Here is a 10,520-nt window from a genome sequence, read left to right as displayed (position 1 = left end):
GTTTTAGTAAATAATTTATCATAGAATATGAGTATGTTTCAGTTTTTTCGTAAATCATTTTATCGGCACCAGATCGTAAGATAAAATTAACTTTATATATTAAAGAGCTCAAACTTTAAAATTCAGTTTATATTTGCAGAAGTCCATACTAATTAGTACCTAACCACTCATTAGACTGAAATATGACTGAACCATAAAAATATACTTGCTAAGTATATCGTCATGGTGGTCATTATCTCGTATTAGCTCATCTTCTATAATAAAAAATACTAATAAGTATCAGGAAATAAAATTAATAATTTAAAATTACTTCATGATGATAGGAAAAAAATACAGTTCAATTTTAATTGGCACCTAGTCTAAGCGATTGAACAATTTAAAACGCATCGCTTACATAAATAATATTCGATCAATAGGAATTTAATTTAAATTTACACGAAATATCAATTCGGAGTTATAAATATTTTTTATGTGCATAAATAAACCTTGACATTGCGTTCAAATAATTTATTTATTTATTTTTAAAAGAAAGCTTACAGACTAATAAACAAAAGAAATATACAAATTCTTACTGCGATACAAATATTTCCATATTAGTCACTAGTTTATTATTAAATAAAATTATAATATTGAACGCTAATCCAAGTCTACGAATATTAATACAATAATATTATTTACAATTTTGTGAGTATCTCTGCTACTTAGACATTTGTTCGTACTTAACTCAGAGCCGCGCCCACCAAGATACGTACCGTGATGGCGAATGTGAAAAAGTGTGACCTGTTCTTACACATATGAGATTGGTATATAAGAGTTTGCGGGCCGAGTTTGCTCTCATTTCGACTTACGCTTAAGTTTGGCAAATACATTTAAAGCTTTCCACAGTTAATGCCTTATATTTTGTATTGAAAGTAAAGCATTTGCATAGTGTCACATTACTAATGCAATTAATAATGCAGCCGGTGAGTGATTAACATTTGAAATATTTGTACAAAGGTATTAATTAATTACTAAAAAAAATATATATTTTGTTGATTTGTCCCAAATACAATTTTAACATTTGGATACAATATAAAAAGATATGTAGAAAGTACATATAATATTTTTTTAAAAAATCATTTAATTGTCTTACAAAAATTTTTCATTTCAGGTAATTGCAATAAGTTTGGCACTTACTTTCACAAGTGTTCTCGCCTACCACGATCCCGACCTCAATTACCACCTGAGTCAAGTTCAAAAGGTAGAGAATTGCGGCGGCGCCGGCTATTCGTATCCCGCACCCGCTGTGCAACTGAACCCAGCCAGTGTGAACTTAGCCCCAGCTCCGGCGGTAGTTTCACACCCACTACCTTCTGCGGGATACTCGGCAGGCATCACCTACCAGGCAGAAGCACCTAGGATCACATATGCACAACCTGCTGCTTACCAAACATCAATTGCAGCATCAAATTACGTATCAGCCCCAGCATCACAAATTCATGGATACTCAACATCTGCCGGCTTATCATCATCTTCTGGTACTGGAAGAACAGTAACACCACTAGCCACATATGCTCAAGCACCTATAATCGCAAAAATAACAGCAGCCCCACTGATTGCCAAGTTTGCGATTGCCCCAGTGAAAACTACGTTCGTCCAACAAAATTCTGTTCAACAAGCGGCCTATGTATCGGGATCCTCTGCCAAAGCGTCTTTATACAGTAACAGCATCCAAACCGGAGGACCCGTAGTGTCACAAGTATACGCTGCACCTTCTTCTGGATACGCAACCGCATCTCCACTAAGGCCACAAGTATCAGGATACTCAAGTGGAATTCAATATAGTCAAGGAGTTCAAAGGATTGCACCAGCTGTTCAGTACTCAACGCAAGTTGTGGCTCCAGCACCTGCACAATATTTTGCACCAACCCAACATTCGAGCGTGACACAATATGCGGCATCACCTGTGGCACAGTACTCCCCTGCTGTAAGCCACGCTGCACCGCTTTTTACTCAGTATTCAGCACCAGTAGCCGCCCAGTACTCAAGCTCTCATTTAGCGGCACCTGCTGCTGCTTTTACTCAATCTCATGTCGCAGCTGCGCCAGTTGCTCAATACCAAGCCCAATACACATCTTCTGGATTATCTCAACATTCAAGTGCGGCTGTCAGTTCGTATGCCATTCCATCAGCAGCGGCGTATTCTGCACCAGCGGTCGCCCACTACTCAGCACCGGCCGTATCAGCTGTAACTCACTATGGCACGCCAACAGTAGCTCAAGTATCTCATCATGGTGTAGCTGTTGCACCAGCTAGAATCGCAAGCACAGCCCTTGCTGCGAAGAATATCCACCGCGAGTTTCTAGAAAACTATGTAAGTAACCTTTGTTTTTATTTATTTAATTCAGCTTATTAAAGAAGTCATGACCAAGTTTTCTTGTACGCATTTCGATGTTTTTTTTTACTCTACTTAGACTTTATAAAAAGCGGCGATAGCCTAGTTGGGTGTGGAACGGACTGCTAAGACGAATGTCCGCAGGTTCAAATCCCAAGGGCACATCTCTGACTTTTCTAAAAATCATGTGTGTATTCTTTGTGAATTTATCGTTCGCTTTAACGGTGAAGGAAAACATCGTGAGGACACCTGCACATCTGAGAAGTTCTCTATAGGAATTTCGAAGGTGTGTAAAGTCTACCAATACGCACTAGGCCAGCGTGGTGGACTAAGGCCTAATCCCTCTCAGTAGTAGAGGAGGCCCGTGCTCAGCAGTGGGCAAGTATATAATACAGGGCTGATATTATTATTATTAGACTTTATAATCGTTCTAGGCAAAACAAGATCAAATAAACAAAAGTGTTAATTTTTCGCACGAACCTCAATTGTTCGGAAGCAAAACTTATAGCGGATATGACAATAGGCTGATTCCTGTTACATGGCAGGTCATGGGTCAGATATGAGCTTAGCAATGGTGCATTACTTGCGTCTCTAGCTTACTCTCTAAGTTTAACCGTTTAAAGTTTTCACTTAATCTTTATGACATTTATTAACCTCAGAAACAGCAAAGGAAGGAGTAAATTAGACCTCTAAAGTAAATAAAAAACTACTTCCCTTGCTTACCTACTTAAAACCTACTAGGTAATGATTACCTACTACATAACTTAGTATTACCACATATTCCTAGTTCTAATACGCGACGTAATAGCATTAATTAGGATCTCATTTTGTATAGTGCTAAGATTCGTACAAACCAAAGAAAGCCTAGGTTTACATGTTTTACTAACACTTAGTCTCAAAAGTTGATGCGTCATAGACTATATGCGATAAATTGAAAATAATAAACCTTTTGCTTATAATATCAGTAATTTGTAAAATATTACCACATGAACAATCTTATAGACAACATAATTATAGTTCATTAATCCGTGCATGCTTTTATCTGTTTCTCTGTTCGCGGGTGAGCTTTATTGATTAAGGAACTAACGCAACACCACTTTTCCTCGAAGCTTTAAATAATGATTAATGGGATTTAAATCAACCACCTAACAATCTCTCATAATATTAGTATCACTTACATATATTAATAACTTTTATGCTTCGTGTCAAAAATATACAAGTGATTAATACTTATAGCTGATACATAACATTTTCTATTGGTGCTAATGTTACCAACTTCGCGAAAATAATTTGTAAATAAAATAATGGCTACTGTCACATTTAATGCGGTTTATTATAAAACAAATTACATAATACATTTTATAAAATGTTATTTGTCTTCTTTATTAAGGTTAAACTTAACCTACCTCGGCGGAGATATTGTGCAACATACTATTCAATACTTGCAAAGTAGGTACCTACTTCGGAAAACAGAGCTACCGTAAATAAACAGAGGTAATAATAGCGATAATGCAATTTATAGTTACTAGTTAATGTGTTAATTTATTAAGTTACTATACTTATGTTATCCAAAACATGACCTTTCATGTAGTCAGTAGCTCGCATAGTGTTACTCCTATATAATTACGAAAACCCCCCCCCTCTTTTATATTTTTCGAGGTAAACAAACATAATAATATTATCATGTTGGCTCTACAAAACCACATTTCGTTCCATTGAATACTATTTGTGAATAATGTATTGTAATAAAATAGTACAGATTGTGAACTCATTAGTTCAAGGCAATTGCAACTACTAAGTAAATTTAATTTGATAACGTTTGTTGATATTTATTTATATTGACTAATCGCTTAATAAATATTCTCATGTTGACAGTACGGTATTCCGATTTTTTCATTAGGGCGGAGATCTTATTAGGTCCTATAGTCATATGGGTTATATGTTTTAATTTTAGGTTTTATTTTTTTTCTAACAGATTCGTAGTAAAAATCAGTAATAGGTACCTACTTAAGTGATAATACTTTTTTCAAACTTTTAGATATACTTGTTTTATATTTATATTTTTATCTTAATCTTAATATTATATATACATTGACTACCAGCTTCTTTCTTGTCAACAAAAATAACACAAAGATTTAATTCGTCTTAATTAGTTTTTAAGTAACGAAGTAGGTAGGTAGCAATAGATAAATTATTCTTTCGTCAACTTTGCATTACAAGTAAACCAGTAATATATCTTAAATGATCTCATTACATATTTATCGTGATGTAATAAAGAATATTCATTAGATGCGAAGTGCATTTTATCACTACGTTCACTTTTAAACTTAAACTTGATCTGCCTGAATCGGGACAGCTTTCACCGAAACTAATATTTTCACCCTTTGAGCTAAAGATGGTTTGTCAGAACAATTTTATGACTGTCGATAAATTTGCTCCTTTTTAATTAACTATAAAGAATGCTAATATTGTTATCAGCATGAGCTAATATTGTATGTACCTTGATTGTTATAACATTTGTAAAAAAAAATGTAAATGATACTAGAGCGATTATGATCACTTAGGGCTTAATTTATTTACCGGTAACCCAGTTACCGCTAATGTTTTCGATACCTTATTGAACTTTAACGCGAATGGCATTTCTCACGACATTATAGTACTCTTATAAAATGAGATTATGTGTTGGTGTTGCAGGACGCCCACCCACGTTACGCCTTTGAGTATGGAGTCAACGATCCTCATACTGGGGACATCAAACAGCAGAAGGAAGAACGAGATGGAGAAGTAGTTAAAGGTAAACAGGATTTAATATATACGGATCCACATTAATATAACAGCAAACAGATACCTTAAAAGTAGATAGACCTTGGCCTCCTTAATATGAGTAACGGGAGAAGATTAGGTCATAATAATAAACTGGTGAATGGGTGAATAAACTGTGCAAATGTTATATTAGTTTAAAATTTAAGACACCCAGTAAATTCGTTTTTTTGCCTTCGTTTAGGGAACGCTTAAGGTGAGCGATTTAACGTAGTCTTCCAAGAGGAAAAATATTTTTTGAAATAGATAAGTCAATAAGACGGATAGCGTCTCTTGTTATTGATATCCTTGAGTAAAGTGTAGTAACTTTGTATATTGAATAACAATTTTTGTATGTTTCGACTAGAGGATTGAACATAAAATAATGAAGCGAAAGTATGGAAGCGTAGGCAGAACCCTAAAATATGCATAATATTATTTATCATGTTCATATTAGTACTTTTTTTGTACAATGATATCGACCCCAATAGCCAAAAACGAAGAAAACCTACCAAAATGTTACAAAGTTTAAGCTAGGAAGTAAGACATAGATAATCAAATATTTAGGATGCATCCGCACATGTTACTTCCAGATTACTAATTTTATAGACGTCTAGCACGTTTATGTAATAAGGATATGTGTTAAGCACTTTAATTCTCTAATAGATAAAAGTATTTTTTCAATAATGCATGAAGTGTTACGATACAAACTATAAATGGCAACAAGAACGGGCTAGTATTAAAAATGAGAACCTAAAATAGCTCTTGTGCGTTGCTGTAAATACAGTTCCATTATTTTACTGTTACTTATAATAGGCAATAAGTACAACACTTTGCCTTTTGAAACATTGTGTTGTTCTACAAATACATGTCTCACCGACGGGTTCCCATAACGCTCCGGATGTAATTTAATAAGGCCAAAATGGTAACTAAGAGGGATTTCCTTTTATCTTTTAATTATTGTGCCGTGTTGAGTAAGTAATACTGACTTTTCTGTTTAGTCTTGTCTAGATTTGTAGTCAACATGTTCAGTATCGTCATATAAAAGGAAGCGACATTCTAGATGTTACGCAATGTTGAATATTATTTTGTCCAGGGAAAGCCAATGTCTCTACTGTAACTGATTATTTTTACGACACAAATACAATATCAGTAGACGAGACTCATCATAATCGCTCGACGCTGTCGGCTACTTTCGAGCTTCTAGTCTGTATAATAATATGGTACATATTGCATTCATAGTAGTGCAACTTAAAGTCAGCTATATAGCGGCGATAACTTATTAAGGAGTGGAATGGACTGCTGAGACGAATGTCCGCAGGTTCAAAACTCAAGAGCACGCACCTCTGACTTTTCTAAATTTATGTGTGTATTCTTTATAATTTATCGCTTGCTATAACGGTGAAGAAAGTTATCGTAAGGAAACTTGAGAATTTATCTATAATAATGTTAAGAGTGTGTGAACTCAGTCAAGCCGCACTACGCTTGATGGTGGACTTAGGCTTAAGCCCTTCTGAGTAGTAGAGGAGCCTCATGCCCATTATTATAAGTCCGTTTTAATTACTCAACTAAGGTCATACTTACTATGGCTACACAGATCACCTTTCTGATGTAACAGCTCAACTGTTGCATTACGTGCGATATGGGAAGCTTGCGTTCTACTATGAAAATCGAAAGCGCGCCGAATGTTGCTCATTAAATGATACATATCTTCATAGAATATACTCGGTACTTTACTATGTCTAGTGCAAAAACTATAATGTTTTTCTGTTTGTTTATAACAGGTCAATATTCCTTGGTAGAGCCGGACGGCTCTGTGCGAACTGTGAACTACGTTGCTGATTGGGAGACCGGTTTCCACGCCGACGTACGCAATAGCAAAGACAATCATCATTAGATACAGATATATAACACACCAACCAGCTTGCCGTGCCTTATTAGGTCGGCCCACCAATCAGAATCCTGGCAATATCTTTAAACTTTAATTTTAAGCATAAGTATATATTAATTGTGTCCAATTGCCTGACAGAACATGCTGGCTTAAGACATTAAGCCCAGTCTACTATAATCGTGCTTTATCATAAACACATTTGCAATAGGCTATTTATCGAATGTAATCAATGCATATTCATCTTCATAATCCCACAAGGAAACACACCATCATGACAACTCATCATCATCGTCTCATTATTCATCCATATTTAAACTAAGATAGTTTATTTAATGTTATGTAGTAAACGAGAATTTGGATTAACGATCTCTGTTGAGTAATTTTACATAAAGAAATAATACAGTCAGTTATTACCACAAGCTGTAAATGGACTGGAGCCTTTTAGATGCAACTATTTACCTTTCACTGAACGAAATGTCCCCGACATCAGGCACGGTCATTGCATCCGCGTGCAACACTTTTAAAAACGCTAAAAACATTTACAGCTGAGTGCACTTCAATGGTAAAAAGAATAATGTATGGAAGAATATGTCCTAATCTGTCTTAAATCGTGCCATGCGACCGTTACTGCGTAATTATTGTGTTAAAAGCGTTTTAATGGTGATAACTATTAATTAAAAATATACATATGAATTAGATGTTAAACCTTATTGCATAACGCGGTCGCAAGTCGCAACATAACTATGACCTCACGATGATTCAGTGGAATGCCGTGTGTATTTTAGATCCATTATTCACACAGCAGCTCGGCGGCCTAACAAAGCCATTAATCGCATTTCAATCTTGCATTCAAACATCCAGTTTAATGTCCTGACTAAAGCAACTTAAATTGTACGACTCGCTGAAGTGAAAGTCTGAAATCATTGTAGGCAAAGTTATTTAACGACTGCCACGCTTAGTAAATTAGACTGACGATTTGAAGTACTTACCAATAAATGTTACCAATAATATTATTATGCTCTTTATTTACAAACAACACCTTCTTCCTGAATACTTAGAAAGCATAGTGATTGGGCTAAATTATATACTTACGTCATTATTTCATACAAACACCTTGGCGAAATAAGCTTCCTAAAGAAACAATTACGTTTCATAACCAGTGCAGTTAGTACACTTAATGGGAAAAGTTCGCTGGGAAAATAAAATATCTAATGTTTTGGTTACTGCCACTTTATCTTTTATTTTTCCCTGTACACTTAAACTCATTATTATAAAAGATACTGTTACTATTTCAAACATAAGTAATTGCATATTTGAATCAATTCCCGACCGTAATCAATTTTAATCACCATAAAATTTTATCACTAAAATTTAAAATTTTCACATGTTCAATTGTAAAACTTAAATATACCGTATAATACATAGTATTTTGATTTTAGTACAAAATTTTAATCTTACTTATAAAAAAATATTATTATTCGCATGTTGTCAAAAATACACACGAGAAATGAATTTGGATAACATTTTGCATAAGTACAAATAAATCAAGTCCTGGGTTTACTTTATTTTACTTTTGATCAGTTATTCAGAAGCTGTTGTTCCTCGAAAGATCGATATAAGCGGGACCGCGAGCAAAAGCTAGGAGTAAATCATAATGACCAAATAAAAAGAAAAGGTTTATCTATGACGGGTATTTCTTCCAAGTTTAATAGCTTAAACTTATGACGAATATTTAGGCAAGTAAATAAAAATTAAAACTAGAGATTGTAACATTATACAATAAACCGGTAAGGTGCGTGAAGACCCGCGCCCTGTGAAAGTTTTCTGTCATTATGTACATGATTTATACATTGCATATTTATTATTGTACTTGCTTTACATAAGATTACCTTTAACGTGCAAAACGAGAATTTAACGTTACCAAAATATAAAATTAATTATTTTCGAATTTACATTAATTTAGCGACTCTCAACATTTGGCGTAATTTATGGCTGATCCCTTAGTATCCTCTCAACACTTTATTAATTGCAGAATTGCAAGTATAAATACCTATAAAAACAATATATAGCACCATTTCCTATTTCATTATTTCATGGAATATTTATCATGAAATGATAAATTTTGTCAATTCCTTTCCTTTGTAATAACATTTGGGGCAGGCAAAATCTTGATCTGCAATTTTATTAGCCTGTAAAAAAAATTATAAAGAGAATGTGATTTATTTTACTTTATATCTATACCATTATATAAAGATGAAGAGTTTGTTTGTTTGAATGACCTAATCTCAGGAAAAAATCATCTAGTGAAGGAAGAGAGAGAGTAGTATGGCATGGTGAGCCTAGCAGAAATCTGTAAGCAGATTTCTCTGTAAAACAACAGAGAGTTAAACCAGTGCTGGAGATTTTCATAAAGGTTTCCCATTTCTTTGTTAGACTCTACTTAAAATACTTTCCTGGGCATATTGTAGTTCCCTGTCATACCTTTCGTATTATGGATGCATCATTCAAAACCTAAATTTATTTTCACTGGAATGTAAAAACAAATGTAAAATTAGGGATAACTTACTTTCAAGCAATAATAGCAGAATATGTGACTACATCCCATGGAATATGGTAACACAGGTGCATTGGAGCAGCAAGCACAAATGGTACTCAGAGACATGTGAGGTGTACCAGACTGTCCACTTGACCGAACATGTTTTCTCCACCATACATATTTCAAAACACTTGACAATTTTGATCTCAAACCAAATATGTTCATGAGTGATATTCCAGTACCAATCAATTCCTGTAATTATAATAGTGATGGTTATTTGGAAAAGAATAAGTAGTTTTGTGACATATTATCTGTAATTACACCTTGAAGTAACAACTTATAGAGCTGAACTGCTATGCAATCCAATTCTACAATTTAACAAGTTAAAAAATTACAAAACATTAGAAACATCATATAATTACACTTACAATGAAATTATGCCACAACAACTCTCTGGTCCACGAGAAGTCTGTTAGATCTTCCCTTGTCAATTGATCTGCTTGTAGCTCAAGTCCCAGGATAAAGTCTACAAGGATTGGATGCTTCCCACTTTGTATAAATCTTAAGAAATTCACAATATCTGCAATTAACTGGAAAGTTTCCAGTTTGTGAACAATATTTTGCACATTTGTGTTCGATGTGAAGGAATAAATTGCTCTCTCTTTTAAATATCTTAATCCTACAGTGAACCCATAATACCAGTAAAGTTTACTTTTTGAAAAATAATCAGTCTTGTATTTCAATGAAAGCATATCTTGTCCAAATGTACTTCTTTTATTATATACTGAATATTTGAAAATCCATGTTCTAATTAACAACTCAATTTCAGGCAATATGGGCTGGATATATCTTGGCTGAAAAAAAAAGTCATTTATTGCAAATCTTTATAGTAATAATATTAAGTTGATATTATTATTTAT

The 10,520-nt window shown here is 34.0% G+C and overlaps 2 protein-coding genes across 2 annotated transcripts; one reads left to right on the top strand and one right to left on the bottom strand.

Moving 5' to 3' along the window:
• The first annotated feature begins 843 nt into the window (after positions 1-843).
• On the top strand, positions 844-8,077 carry LOC115441108. Its single transcript, XM_030165718.2, has 4 exons — positions 844-962; positions 1,151-2,353; positions 5,069-5,168; positions 6,958-8,077. The coding sequence occupies exons 1-4, from the start codon at positions 942-944 to the stop codon at positions 7,068-7,070; spliced, it is 1,437 nt and encodes a 478-aa protein (XP_030021578.2). The 5' UTR covers positions 844-941; the 3' UTR covers positions 7,071-8,077.
• Positions 8,078-8,278: 201 nt separating this feature from the next.
• On the bottom strand, positions 8,279-10,484 carry LOC115441109 (peroxisome biogenesis factor 2; the record flags this gene model as incomplete). Its single annotated transcript, XM_037443520.1, has 3 exons — positions 8,279-9,253; positions 9,631-9,852; positions 10,029-10,484. Coding segments are annotated over 3 exons (762 nt in total), but the record flags the coding sequence as incomplete, so codon positions are not given.
• Between the last annotated feature and the right edge of the window lie 36 nt (positions 10,485-10,520).

This window comes from Manduca sexta, chromosome 26, assembly GCF_014839805.1.
Source record: "Manduca sexta isolate Smith_Timp_Sample1 chromosome 26, JHU_Msex_v1.0, whole genome shotgun sequence".
In the NCBI taxonomy this organism is placed as follows: domain Eukaryota; kingdom Metazoa; phylum Arthropoda; class Insecta; order Lepidoptera; family Sphingidae; genus Manduca; species Manduca sexta.
The sequence above is the reverse complement of the archived record's forward strand: the minus strand, read 5'-3'. Positions and strand labels throughout refer to the sequence as shown.

Bases quoted from the DNA above. Each gene is read 5' to 3' on its own strand.
- LOC115441108 (XM_030165718.2), top strand. From the start codon at position 942: ATGCAATTAATAATGCAGCCG. The intron at 963-1,150 runs GTGAGTGATTAA...TTTTCATTTCAG, and splicing joins TGCAATTAATAATGCAGCCG to GTAATTGCAATAAGTTTGGC. The intron at 5,169-6,957 runs GTAAACAGGATT...TGTTTATAACAG, and splicing joins AGATGGAGAAGTAGTTAAAG to GTCAATATTCCTTGGTAGAG.